The 15,150-nt window shown below is 33.9% G+C and overlaps 1 protein-coding gene across 3 annotated transcripts in view; it reads left to right on the top strand.

The window, feature by feature from the left end:
- RPS6KA3 (ribosomal protein S6 kinase A3) overlaps positions 1-9,096 on the top strand; it is a 79,128-nt gene extending 70,032 nt beyond the window's left edge. For all 3 annotated transcript variants that reach the window (XM_032226476.1, XM_032226475.1, XM_032226477.1), the window contains one exon: positions 7,535-9,096. In XM_032226476.1, the coding sequence (XP_032082367.1) occupies positions 7,535-7,657 (123 nt within the window). In that variant the 3' untranslated portion in view covers positions 7,658-9,096. The remainder of the gene's footprint in view (positions 1-7,534) is intronic.
- The last annotated feature ends 6,054 nt before the right edge of the window (positions 9,097-15,150 follow it).

The following is a 15,150-nucleotide window of genomic DNA, read 5'->3' on the forward strand; positions in this document are numbered from 1 at the left end:
GGCAGGCTTCTCTGCAGTAACCCCCATTCTATGGGACTTTTCTCCAGAGGAAGATAGACCCTGTTGTGTTAGTTTTCTGGAAACAAAACTGCTTTATTTCAGTATGTTTTTAGTCTCAGTGAATGACTACATGGTAGCACCAATTAGGGAATTCATTTGCAATTTTTAAACATTTCTTTTATATAATCCTTTGTGATTTTTATAGCTCCTTTGAGCTATAAAAATAGTTAAAATGAATAAACATTCTGTTTGCTATATTTTAATCTGCAGTTTGTCCCCTTATTTTTTTCCATTACAGGAGGTCTCATTTAACAGCCATTTGTTCAGTGACTATTTGAACTAGCAACAGTATTGAATGAGTTGCACTTACAATTGGTCCTTGAAATTCTGACCTTTGCAGCACCCCTTGACCATGTGATTGTGATCTCAGAACCAGCCTGTATCTCCCGAACATCATGGTGTCCCATGGTTACTTGATTGCAAGTGACCTGCAGTGCTCGTTCCCCACAAGGCAAAGTCAATAGGGAAGCTGACAGGAAGCAGGAAGTTATGATCATGTTAAGTTCTCACTTAAAAACTTGTGCTGCCCTCACTTAACAGTAACTGGGAATTGTTAGAATTGCCATCAGTAAGCATGTGACATCATGTCTTATGATGGCATTGCTTAGCCACCGAAATTCCAGTCCCAATTACCATTGTTAAACAAGGACTACCTGTATTGCTACCATTTCCATTTCTAGCAATGCTTTGAAATTTTTTACATTTAAGATTTTCTTAGTCAATGATCCATTGAAGGCATTTTCCCTATAATAAATCTTGCATTATTAAGGAACAAAATCAGTAATTGTTTACTTCTGTTAAGGAAGTCAATCCTACGCTATTGGCTTAAAAGGAAGGCCATTAAAACTTGGCTACACCAGCAGGCCATGGAGGTTTGGACATTTTAATATAGTTTGTTTTGACTTTGGAGTATTTGTCTAATATAATTAAAGTTCCCAGAGTTATGTATAGAGTGATGTACTTTAATTTGATCTTATGATTTTTTTTTTAACATTTATGAATGTCACATAGATATGCCATTCAGAGATATCAACAAGAGGAACAGCATAGAAATAAGCCCAGTAAATAATAAGTTCTTTCAGTGTTTTTCTTTTTTTAATAGGTTTTTTTATTTTTTTATTTAAACATTTCATTTTCCATTAAACAGTGTGTCATCCAGGTACAAATTGCTCTTACAGTCAAAATTTACAGTATTCATTACTTTGCTAATAATTATCTAATCTTACAATAATAACAATCAGCATTATAGCTCTATTCATTTCTCCCTCTTAACATACTGTATATACTAATGAAAATATAATTATTTTCAATATAATAATCTTAATAATATTCCCATGTTAATAACATTTGGGTGGATAAGTACTTCTATTGTTAAAAGCCAAATTGGTATCCTCAAATAATATTGTTCTCTAATTTTCTCCCATACTAACAGTAGCATGTTCCTTATGTAATATCTTTGAAAGTAACCATGTATCTTGCTTTTCCCATACCATAAGAAAGCATGCCAACCCAGTTATAGATCATTCTTTCATCCATGTTAATATACTGCTGCCTAGTAACACAATTCTCAATTTGGTAATCCAAAGCCTCCTCTGTTTCTTGAATCTTGCAACATTTTAAAGCTAATTCCTGCTTCTTTCCCCTTCCAAAAGTATTTTAGTATTATTTTATTAAGTTCCTCATTTCCCCCCCCCCCAATTTTATTGGAATTGTTTGAAATAAGTACAGTACTCTCGGCAGTATATTCATTTTAATTATAGCTATTCTTCCTATCAATGATAGTTGAAAATTTTTCCATTTTTCCAAAACTGTTTTAATTTGTTGCATCAATTTATAATAGTTATCTTCCTTAATTATTAAACATCTTGCTGTCAACTGGATTCCTAAGTATTTTTCTTACTTAGTAATCTGAATATCTATTCTCTTTATTAACTCTTTTTTCTGCTTATCTGCAAGATTTTTCACTTAAATTTTAGTTTAATTTTTATTATTTTCAGTCCTGCTACTTCCCCATATTCTTCTATTTTTTAAAATTAATTTGGCCCTGTTTCTAATGGATCTTCTAAAATAAATACTAAGTCCGGGATGGCGAAACTGTGGCACACGGAGCCATTTATCAGGGCAGGCAAGGCGTTGCCCTGTCAGCTAGCCAGCATGCTAGCTAGCGCCCCCCCCCCCCCCGAGAGACCCTCCGGAGGCTTCAGAGGCTTCCCTGAAGCCTCTTGAGCACAAAAAAATGGCCCTATGGGCAAACCGGAAGTCACTTCTGGTTTGCTTGTAGGGTCATTTTACTCCTTCGGAGGCTTCAGGGAAACTTCCTGAAGGTCCCTGAAGCCTCCAGAGGGCCTCTGAGGGGGCGGGGGGGCTGTTTTCGCCCTCCCCAGGGTCCTATAAAGCCTCTGGAGCCTGTAGAGGGTGAAAAAAGCATGCAAAAAATGGGGGGTTGTGCCTCTCATGCGTGCATGCTCATTGGGGGGGGTCACATATTACATTATGGGTGTGGCATGCCCGTGCACAACCCCCCCCCTGCGCTCCCCCCTTATGGCACACGAGCCAAAAAAGGTTCACCATCGCTGTACTAAGTCATCTGCAAACTCTTTTTGTTATACTTTTTCTTTTTTATTTCCATACCGTTTATCTCTGTATCCTATCTAATATTTCTAGGCAATACTTCCAATGTCATTATAAATAACAGGGGGGACAGGAGACATCGTTGTCTTGTACCTTAATATTAATCTTCTTAGTAACATCTCCATTTACTATTATCTTTACATTTTATTTATAATATATCACCTTGATCATGTTAATCTCCCCCCAAAGTCCATGTCTTTGAATTGTGTTAGCATAAATTGCCAGTTCACATTATCAAATGCTTTCTGTGCATCTAGGAAGACCAATTCCATTTGCTTCTCTGGGTGTGCTTCCTAATATTCCAATGTATTTAAGATTATTCTCATATTATCTTTAATTTGTATCTTAGGTAAAAATACCATTTTGATCTGAATGAATAAACTGGTTTAGGAATCTTCTTTTCTGCAATTATTGAAGCAAATATTTTATAATCGGTATTCAGTAAAGAAATCAGACTATAATCTCTTATATTCTTTTTCTAGTATTTTTTTGCTTTTGTTTCTTCTTTTTATTTTTCTTTCCCATATATGTTATGACTAGTCCTCTAATATATTGTATTTTTCATATAAGACATACCTATAAGATGCACCAAAGTTTTGAAGAGGCAATTTTTTTAAAAAAAGTAATTAGGTAGATAGAGGGATAGAGAGGGAGAGAAAGAGAGAGAAATACAGTAGGTAGGGAGGGAGGGAGAGAGAGAGAGTAGTTAGGTAGGTAGGTAGATAAAAGGATAGAAAGAGAAAGGGAAATAGAGGTAGAGAAATATAGTAGGTAGGTAGGAAGAGAGAGAGTGTGTAGATAGGTAGGCAGAGGGATAGAGAGAAAAAAAGATAGAGAGAGAAATACAGTAGATAGGTAGGGGGAGAGAGAGAGTAGGTAGGTTGATAGGTAGAGGGAGAGAGAGAAATATATAGAGAAATACAGTAGATAGGTAGGGAGAGAGAGGGTTAGGTAGATAGGTAGATAAAGGGAGAGAGAGAAATAGAGAGAGAGAGAAATACAGTAGATAGGTAGTTGTTTCTGCTGGCACAGCACTTGATCAATGTAATTCTCATCAATCAGTTAAAGAGCTTTCCAAAAGGGAAAAAAAGTTTTTGCACTCTGCAAATCTCCCAATAACGGCCCTTTTTCATGAAAATGGGCCCATCCCCCCCCCCCAAAAAAATGAATAGTCCGGGGGGCGGGCTTGCAGAGTGCTCGGGGGAGGGGGGAAACGAGCAAAAAAGGCCCATTTTTTGCTCATTTCTTTCCTCCCCAGCCCCCAGGAGCTCTTTGAAAGATAGTGTATGCAAGGCCATTTTGGTTATTCTCTTTTTTTAAAAAAAAGTCCAATTCTCTTTCCATAAATCGAATAAATTCCTTTTCTTTTAGCATTGATTGGTTCAAGGTCCATCTTAGTTTCCTTTTTTGTGCCTTCCATATAACTTTTATCAAATTGTGATCCACCCAATTGCTTATTTCTGTACATTAGACTTTAGTTCTTCTGAAATCCATATCATGTCTATTCTGCACCAAGACATATATCTATTTGAATAAAATGAGCATTGGTTTTCATTAGGATGAAATACATCCTATACATCGCCATACATCTTGAATGCCTACTTCTTCCGCCATTTTAAAAAAGGCTTTTGGTAGTGTTTCTCTGGCTTTTTAATTTACTTTTCTAGTTTTATAGTCTTGATTCGCATCTACAATTGCATTGAAGTCTCCTACTATACATATATTTTCATAGTCCAATTCTATTATTTTCTTATGGAGTTGAGCATAAAAGTCCTCTTGATTGTTATTTGGTGCATATATTGCTACTAGAAGTATCTATTTGTTATCTCCACCATCAAAATCCTCTCTTTCTCATCTGTAAATATTTGCTTAACATTTATTGTCTCTTTTACATAAAGAGCTATTCCCCTCTTTTGTTGTGGTAAAGAGGTATAAAACTTCCCAATTTTAAGATATAGTATTGTTTTTTAATATGAATTTCTTGCAAGAAGATTATATCTAATTTTAATTTTTCTGGTTTACTAAAAGTCATTTTCCTTTTTATTGCCGAATTCAATCCAATTATGTTAATTGACATTAATTTTACTTCTTCCATGGTTTTACTTTTAGATGGGTTTTGTTGTCCAATCACACTTGTCTCTCTCAGTTCTTTAGGCTTCTCTCCTTCTCTCTTTGCTATTTCCTCCAGATCTCTTCCATCTTCTCTTTTTTGTACCCTTCTCTCATCTGTAACTTCTTGTCATCTGTCCTATCTTATCTCTCTTTCCTCTCTTATTCTCGGTTCCTCTTGTGATCAAAGTAGTGTTCGTAGAATCGTTCTGCTTTTTCTATGGTGTGTAATCTATATCTTTGCTCCATCCAGGACACCAATATTCCCTCTGGTATCAGTCATCTGAATTTCACTCTGTTTTTAATCAGTTGCTTTGTTAGGGATTTATATTCCCTCCTTGCTTCTCTAACTGTTCTCAGGATCTGTTTTAGAACTACTACCTTTTTCCCTTTGTATTTTAAAGGATTATCTCTCATTCGTTCTAGGAACTCTGTTTTCATTGTTTTTTTAGTGAGTCTTACATGTACTTCTCTAGGAAGCCTGTTTCTTGTCGCATATCTAGTCTGTATTCTAAACATTTCATCAATTTCAGCAAGTGCTTTTTCTTTGGTCACCTCTAAAGCCTCCAATAATAACTTTTCTAGTATCTCTGGTAGGTTCTCTCCCTTCTCTTCCTCCAAATTCTGGAACCGCAAATAATAATCAGCTCTGTCCATCTCGATTGTTATAATCATTCTTTCTTTGTTTTTGTCTGCCAATGTAAGTCTATAGTCAACTTCCTCTACTCTTTTTTCTGTTTGTTCAGCTTTCTCTTCTACTTTCTGTATCCATTGTTCATTATTCACCATCATTTGTTGAAAATTCTCTATTTTATCCTCTACTTTCCCCATTCTTTCTTTAAAGTCCTCATGGAGCACTTGTATCATAACTTTCAGTTCTGCCTGCATACTATTCATTTTCTTTGTTGCAATATGGCATCCAGTGACCTCTGACCTGATGGACTGGATGTTGCTGATGATGATGCTGAAGATTGCAGATAGTGTTTCCTCATTTTAAAGTCTTTTATTATTTGTAATCCACAAAAAGTAAGGGATGATACTGTTAATTGTAATCCAAGAATAAGGTAAAAATATAAATTATAATCCAAAGGTTATCAGTCTTTAAACCCTGCCAGTCTTGCTGCTGTTTTTCAGGTTCTTTAAACCCTAATTCTTTCTTATCAATGACAAACTGATAATTTGTAATCCACTAGGCTCACCAAGTCCTAGAATTTAACCACCAGCTATTTTATACCCACCAGTGGAGAGTTCACAGAGCAAAAGTAATAGCAAAGGAAATATACTGCTATTCCCAGTTTCTGTTTTGTTTTATCTTTTTCATTTCCATTTAAGTTCCAAGAGCTGCACTTTTTAAGAAAAAAAATGTCAGTGTTTCACTCTCTGCCTCAGTTTTTCAATTTGAACAATTGTAGTTCAAAAGTAGTTTATCTAACTGTCAGTTGTTATCATCCGCTTTTTTCAGCCAGTCAAGGTTATACTATTTATGTATTTTTCCTTGCACTTTTACCAGTAGATGGCACTGCTGCTCTATTTCTCTTTGCTCTTCCTCTTTTTACTTAATACACTCCATTTCAAACTTTATAAAAATGTTTTTAATAAAAATTGTGTTTCCAAGCTTTATAATATCTATACATATTCTAAATTAGTCAGTTTTGTACTTGAGATATCCAGTCCTGCTTTCCAACTGGAAAGTTTTTCCACCCTTTTTTAGATAGATCTTTGACTTTACTTCTTATTCTAAAAATGGCTCCTAGGCTTCTCTCGCCGCTTTTCTGGGAGCTGGAGGAAAAAAAAACAAGTCCACCTCCTCCTTTTAAGTCCCACTTTCACCCAGATGCTTTCCAGAGGGTTTTTTCTTCTATGAAAGTTAAAAGTTATAAATCTCTTAGCCAGATCATTCACACTATTATTCAATCGTCCATGCTTCCGGTCATTGTCACAGCTTCAGTCCAGCACGCAGTGGCTGGCTTTCCTCCTACTGAGTTTGAGAGCCTTCTCCGGGTCAGTCAGAGAGATTGCAAGCTCCCTGAGACCAGTGGATGTGCTCTCTTTATTCATCGCCCATCTGAGGTGATTTAGATCCGTCCAGACATCCCAACAGTCCAGATTTTGATGCATCCTCACAGAGCCCTGTGAGACACATCGTAACACCGTGATTTCAGCCCCGCCCCTCTTCAGTGTTTTTCAAAGGGCAATTTATTATTATTACATGGGTTTAATAAAACTACAAAATTTGTCTAACATACTTTAAATTTTTCTTTGTTTCCAAATCTAATGTGATAGGATAAGAATGTAAAATACTTAATAGAAATCAGAATACTTAGTAACCAATTATACTAAAGGCACATACGGTATCATCTAATCAGTATAGCTTCTGAGAGATAATGGTTGTTATTTGCACGAATTCTTCCTATTTGAGAACTGCAGTTAGCATTATTAAGAGCAAATCTAAATCACATTTGTGAGATTTGAGAAGTATACAGTGCTGGAATGTTGGACATTCCCTATAAACTAATGTTTTAAATGATTGGGTGATGTTATTAACACATATTCCTTGCCTGCATGGATATGAGGTGCAAAATAGAAAGGCAGAGATATGTTGCACTGTAGATTAAGATAATGTTTGTGTCTTTTAAATATTAAAATTCAACATTATTAAATTCTGTTTGTTTAAACTCCGTAATGTGGTCATTGAACCTATGATTCACAATTTAAAAAATCTTTTTATTCCTAGGGTGCCATGGCAGCTACATACTCAGCACTGAATCGCAATCAGTCCCCGGTTTTGGAGCCAGTGGGTCGCTCTACGCTTGCTCAAAGAAGAGGAGTAAAAAAAATTACCTCAACTGCTCTATGAAATGACCTCATGTAAAAAAAATGGTACCACAATGAGTTGATAGCACAAATTATGGCAACAGATAGCACCCCAATTACCTGAAAGCACACTCTTCCAGCTGGTACTGTTATGCTGCTGCTGCTGCTGCTCTTGCTTTCATCTTTTGAAAACTGTTAAAGCAAAACATTTTCCTTCAAGTGGAGAAAAAAGCGGAATCAGTGGTGAAAAAAACTATCAATGGAAATAATTACGAACACCTCTTGTTACAATAGATACACTGAAAAAAGCACTCTGCACCATATAGCATTATTTTTATAGGGAATCTTTTTCCTCCCTTTAAAATAATTATTTGATACATGTAAGGATGGACAGTTTATGTTAAGCACTTACCTTAAAATATGTTTATATTAGCACTGTAATTTGTGCCATCCAGTGTTTTATATGTTTTGTATATTTTTCCTAACAATACACTTCAATACATTGTTTCCTTCTCTTTAGATTAATTGATTTGACAATTAAATCTGATTAAAATATTAATCAGTATGATTGGACATCTCTAAAACAGCTTGACTGTTAAACAGCTATTGAATGTAATTCTGTGAATATGTATTTCCCTTCTTGGATTTTTCCATGGACACATTATTAGAAATCTTGAGAATTGTTAAAGCATTTAATGGTATAACTGGCATATTTTAATCACATATGTAGTTTGCTATGTATGGAAGCAAAAAGGATATGCATATCGTCATGATGTGTGTCTTTTGGTGAACCTCAGAAACTATGGCTAAATAGTTTAACTTTGGTTCAGCTGATGTTAATTGTAACTGGTTTTTCTTTGTTGCTTAAGCAGCAATAGCATTTATTGCACAGTGCTGATCAGAAAATGGAGAGGGCAGAAATGTAATGTTTAAGCTGAAATAGTGCTTTCTCCAATAATAATGTTAGATCATTTTGTGGCTAAAAATTAACAGCAGGTCTGTTATATTTGGGCCACTATAGACAAAAGGAGCATTGAGTACAAATTGAATGGAATGTGTCCCAGTGTCTTCAACTTTTCTAGTGGCTCTGCCTTCATAGTTTGGCATGTTCCTAGATTACAAACTTGAAGAATGCTGTATAATCAGATGCTAAGATTGCAATCCTAAACACACATACTAAACATAGAACTACTTCTGAGGTTGTTTTTATCATTTTCATGGGGACTTGGGAAAACTTTCACCACTTTAAAATTGTTTTGGGATCAGATATGTGAGATGTTAAACTTTTATGTATTGCAATATATTGTATGCTGAAGAAATGAAGAATTTTGGGTGGCTCATAAGAAATCTGCCAAAGAAATTACTCTTTATACAGTAGTAATATTTCTTTATTGTCTTGCATTTTGCCAATAAGTTAGTCTCAGATCATTGTGGTAGATAAGCAAAGTAGGAAATGAAAATATATCTTTTTTTAATATCAAATGTTTGTGATCTCTTTAATCACTGGGTACTATCGTTTGTCTGTCTTTCTTTTAGTTAATATTAATTTGTAGTTCTTTCCAGGGCTTCATCTCATGTTTCTGCCTTACAGACTCATGCAACTATTTCAGGTTAACACAGTTTTATTTGTACTGTAATTTAAAATCCTTTTCACACACAAGTTCTTAAATGAGTCTTTGCTTGTATAGATGCTGCTAATTAGCCACCAAGGGGCCTTTATTTCTTACTGTTCGTTAAATGTTGATGTTGATACTTTCTTCTGTCATGCTTGAAAATATTTTTTAATTTTGCTAAATGTTGCTTCAAGATTTAATTGCAATTGCAGATCCTAAATAGGTGATATTTTATAAGTTAAAGACAGCTTTTCATGACAGGGCCTAGTAATATGGGGAGCATTCATAGCATCCACACAAAATACATGGGCAAGGGCTGTTTCCTAAATTTGGATGGATGGAAATGCAGGTAGTCCTCAACCTATGACCATAACTGAGCCCAAAATTTCTGTTGTTAAGTGAGACATTTGTTAAGTAAGTTTTGCCTCATTTTACAACTTTTCATGCCCCAGTTGTTAAGTGAATCACTGCAGTTGATAAGTTAGTAACTTGGTTAAGTGAATCTGTCTTTCTCATTGACTTTGCTTATCAAAGGGTTGCAAAAGATTATCACATGACCATGTGATTGCTGCAGCAGTCGTGTGAAAAAGTCACTTTTTCAGAGTTGTAATGTTGAACGGTGAGTAAATGAACAGTTGTAAGTTAAGGACTACCTGTATATGGTTGTATCTGCTGAAATTTTCTAATATGTCTTTTTTTAACATGATTTTCAACCCTAATGTGTTTATTGCATTTACTTTGACATGATTTCCCTAAAGCATCTATGGTGCAATTCATAACTACATAAAAATAAGTTCTGGGGTACTTTTGGAATTGGAAAGGAAATACAATGTTGTGCTTTTTCAAATGGATCCCTTATTTTTATGTATATAAACATACGCACTAGTTGTCATGGGTTAAATCTAACAAAGATGCTGAGATGCTAAATGTTGCTGAAGCTCTAGAAATTTCACAAAATGCTTATTCCATTTTGAGAGAAGATACAAATCTTTGTTTCTTTCTTAATAAGCAAAGAACAGACATGTTTATATCTTTGGAACCTTGGAACATGAATCCATTATTTGTATTAGTCTGCTGCTCCTGATATTTTATTTCACTTTGCTACTATATTTTATTGTCTTGCAGAAAAAAATATTTTATTTCTGTGTGCATGAACATTTTTAATAACCACCTTCCAAATGGAGGGATTTTATTAGATGTTTTAAAGACGCTATTCACATTGGACTCATGCAGTTAGATTTATATTTAACAATATATGCTTCTTAGAAGATTCTTATCTTATTTAATATTCTGCAGGAAATAAGTGTGTGTGTGAGTGTGTGAATACACATACATACATGCACACACACTTATAAATATGTCTTCTCTACAAAATAATTTTAAGCATTTGGATTCAATCATATATAATCATGTTCATTATGTTATCCGTTTATAGTCCTAGGTTATTTTATTATTTTAAATGTAATGGTTAGAAAACATGAAGGTGAGCACATTGGAATTTACCTATAAATAAATAAGCAGATTTTTTTCCCAATTGGATTGCACTGGAAATTTTAGATTTTATCTTAATAAAATTTCATCTACCCCTAAGAAAAATTAAATGATTTACTTTTCCTAGACAGAAAACATTTTTACTTTATATAAAGCAATCATCTATGCATATTATATTTAAGAAAAAGAACAGTTCACTTAAACATTGATATATTTACATCTCAGTTGTATTTTCCAAGTTACTTTAAAAAAGTATTTTAAAACTGGTAAAAAATATTCCATTACTCATTATTTCTCATAAATAATTTATTTAAGCCTTTCTATAAATTTTAAATCCACATAACACATCAGAAAATATATAATTTATAAATTTGAAGTTCAAAGAAAGCTATTATTTCAATGTCTTCTGTGACTTTTGTCATCCTTGGCTGGGAATATTAGTATCAACCAAATTGGAGGTGACTTCCAATTAGTTAATCCTAAATAATATGTTGAATGTTTAAGCCTGTTCTGATTCATATTTTCTAAAACATTATTTAATAGCTGAGTAGAAAAATAGTGTTTCTTCGTGTAATTCTTGCCTTTAGATAATATATACTTCCTGTGTTTTTATAACAAAAAAGAGGGGAAGATATTATTAACCCCAACATTTGTTGACAGCTACTTTTAATTTTTAGATTATTTTGGGATTTTATATAAAAACATTAAAATTTCCTTATTACTCACTACAAATATGGTTTAGAACTTAAATGGCCATTTAATATATGTGCAGTAAGAATTTCATCAGGAACATATCTCCACCCATAAGAAGCAGTCTAAATGAGCAATCCATGATAAAAGATTCACCAACCATTAATGAATTGGCACAAATAGTATGCTAATGACTAATAAAGGTATCTTGAAATGATTTTCAAAATTGGTGTATTAAATGTCATGAAGTTAGTGTCAAGTCTTAGCAACTATGTAGACAGACTTTCTCCCTTGAATTGTTCTCAACCTGGCCTTTTTGGTGTCTTGGTCGTACATTCATTGTTCTTGCAACTGAGTCCATTCATCTTGCAATGGTACTAATCTGTTCTTTTTTCTTTCACTTTTCCCAACATTATGGTCTCTAAAAGAAACTGGGTCTTCAGTTATATAATATATCCAAAACATTAGTTTAAGCCTGATCATTTGTGCCTTGAGTGAGAACTCTAAATTTATTTGTTCTATGATCCATTTTGTTTGTTTTCATGGCAATCCATATTATTCTGAAGAGTCTTTTGAGCATCAATATTTTTTCTATTCTAATTTTTTTATCCATAGAACTTAACAGGAAATGCCATTGCTTGTCTAATTCTAATCTTCATGGGTACAGATACTTCACAGCACCTGAATATATTTACCAAGACCTTGAATTGCTATACTGTATTTCGTGATTGCTGATTTATTATTCATAGTCAAGCCTAAGGACATTTCATAGCTTGACATGAGAACATTATCAAAGACCTTTCTATAACCACTGAAGCATAAATTGATGTTTTGGCTTTCTCAATTATCCAGTATGAATACCTCTTGCTCCATGTCTTTTTAAAAGATGAGCTTGAACATTTTCTTTTCTGTGTAAATGTCTAAGCTACATTGGATGATTCTAAACCATGAGTGTCAAACTCGTAGGGTCACGTTGCTATCACTTGACATTTCACAATGTTTTTCCCCTTTGTGGAACTGGAGTGGGCATGGCCTGCGTGTGACGCATCCGGCTTCGGGCCGCCAGTTTGACACCCCTGTTCTAAACATTATTTTACTAGCATGTAAAATCAAGGATATTGTGCAATAGTTTGCACACTCTAAATTTTCTTAATATTGGTAAGTGTGCAGTTTGCCATATTTCTGTAGCTACTCTACCTGTAAGCTTCTAACTTGCTAATGATGTAACTAACTTCTAGAATTGGAAGTTCTTTTAAACAGTGTATCTCTTCTAAGATATTTTAGATGTTGAAAACCCTTATTTATACACCCCACTTCTGTTTGATCTTCATTTAATCAATTACTGTCTGTTGATTGGTATCCTTTAGTATAGGAAATGGATGCAATATTGGAGATGGGAGATCGTTTTGGAAAAATGTTCTTCATTTTCTCTGTTTCCATCGTGTATGTCTTATGAAATACTGAGCCTCTCTTTTAACAGTTCTATGAAATTATTGTAACGTTCCTCCCAGATATTTATCTTTCTTGGTTTTGCTGTCTCTTCTCTTCTTGGGAATACCCACCACCTGCAATGACATCATTCCAGTTTGATTTCTTATGTGCAGGTCTTTTGACAGTCCCTTTCCACATTCCTTCAAACATCAGCTTCTTTTACATCATTCCATAGTTGCTCTGGTTCTCTATTAAGGTGCAGGCTTTCAGAGCAATTCCTGAAAATTTCAATTTCCCCTTGAAAACAATGAGTATATACTCAATCATATCAGGGTAACTGGTTAACTTTGTTCTTCCACTTTAGCTTGATTTGAAATTTACATAAAGTTTATGATCTGTTCCACAATCAGATCTTGGCCACATTTTTGCATTCTATAACCGATCTCTTCCACTTCCTTAGACCAATATACTCAATTTGTTTTCACTGTGCTCATATATATGTATATTAGTCCTTATTGTGATTGTTTGAAGAATGTGTCAGCAATGAAAAAATTATTAGATTGGCAGAAATGTGTAAGTAATTTGCCTGCTTCGTTTCTGTTTCCTAGGCCATGTAGTCAAACTACATTTTCTTCCTTATTGTTTCCAGCTTTGGCATTCCAGTCGGCAACCATAAGCAACACATCTTGTTTGAAAATTATGTCAGTTTTGGATTGAACATGGGTATAGAACTCATCAACTTCCACCTCTTCTGCATCAATGGAACTTGAATAACCATCGTATATTGTCTGCAGAATCTAATTGATATTCAGTCATCAAGTACTATCTTTGCTACATCTTCCTGACTATGAAAGCAACTTTCCACTTAGGATTTCATGTCCAGAATAATAAACAATATGGTTTTCTTACTGAAAACGCCCAATGTCCAGTCCATTTCAATTTCCTGATGCCCAAGATTCTAATGCAGTTTATTCTATGTATCTTTTATTGTGTTTAAATTTTCTATAATCATATTTTTAAGTTCCATGTTCCCTCCCTAATTTTGACTTTGCAACCTTTGAATTTTTTTCTTGCATGGCAAATGTCAGCACTAAATTTTCAGAAAACTTTAATCTAATTGCATCATAAATATTAGTGCTCCAAAAGATCCTCAGCTTTTCTTCAGTGGCATGTTGTGTGGCATCCAACTTGATGGGATCATCTGGCATATCAACAATCACTTTATCCAGATGTTTTTCTTGGTAAATATAGCAGTCTACTACTGTCTTCTCCCACACAGTTTGAAATGTTACTGAAGTAATCATTTCCAGCAGGCAGAAGAAAATGAGAATTTTTAGCCAGGGCAGGGCCAGGCCATAAAGAGAATAAACACTAAGACATTTTATTTAGGTACCTTATAAATGTAGATATAGATCAACTAAATCACTGTTTTATGATAATAAAAGGAAGGTTTTACAGCATATAAATTATTGATTAGTAATGAGTAGCTTTTAATCTTGATGCTGATGTATATGTATCTTGATACTTCTGACCTAAACAAAGGGAAAGTCCACTTACAAGGGATATACTTATTTTACCATTTTAATGACAATGGGGCTAGTAACTATTTAAGAAATTTTAAGATACATATATAAAATATTTTTATATGGTTCTGTACAATAATTCTTCATATTGATTTCATAAGTATAGCATGCAAATATAAGATATAGTAACATATTTAACTACTGTATCTCTCAGACAACATTAAAGTTGCATCAGATGCTTTCATTAGCATTGCAACTAAAATGCTGATAACTAGGCAAAAATAAATTTTGATTATTTTATTGAGAGCTCTCTCTGTTTTTAGAAAATATATATGTATAATCCTTTTTCCAAATATTACCACATGAGTCTGGAAGGATACTATTGCTTGTATTCTTGTCAAGAAAGGTTTTGTAATCTTCACAAGAAACTAAAGTGATAATGCAAATAAAATTTGAAAATACTGCATTTATGAAGCATTTTATTTCTTCTAGGTGTCTGTTGCAAAGCAGTTGTATTTCTTTTGTATATGTCATAGTTACAAGAATTTAATAAACATGTTTGTTACTATAAGGATATCTTAAGTTTGAGTTTTATATAGTTGCAGTATCAAGCAATATTGAGGGATTTTTATGACAAGTCATGAAATATGCATAGAAATTAAGCAGAGGAAGAAAAAATTGAATGTGTAAGAAGACATGCCTAAGATTCTGCTGCTGTTTCTTCTCTAACATTTGAGGAAGATAAAAGCAGTGTTCTGTGTTACAAGAGAAAGGATCAAAAGAAAGAC

The sequence above is a fragment of the Thamnophis elegans genome, chromosome 11 (assembly GCF_009769535.1).
Source record: "Thamnophis elegans isolate rThaEle1 chromosome 11, rThaEle1.pri, whole genome shotgun sequence".
NCBI classification, from domain to species: Eukaryota; Metazoa; Chordata; class Lepidosauria; order Squamata; family Colubridae; genus Thamnophis; species Thamnophis elegans.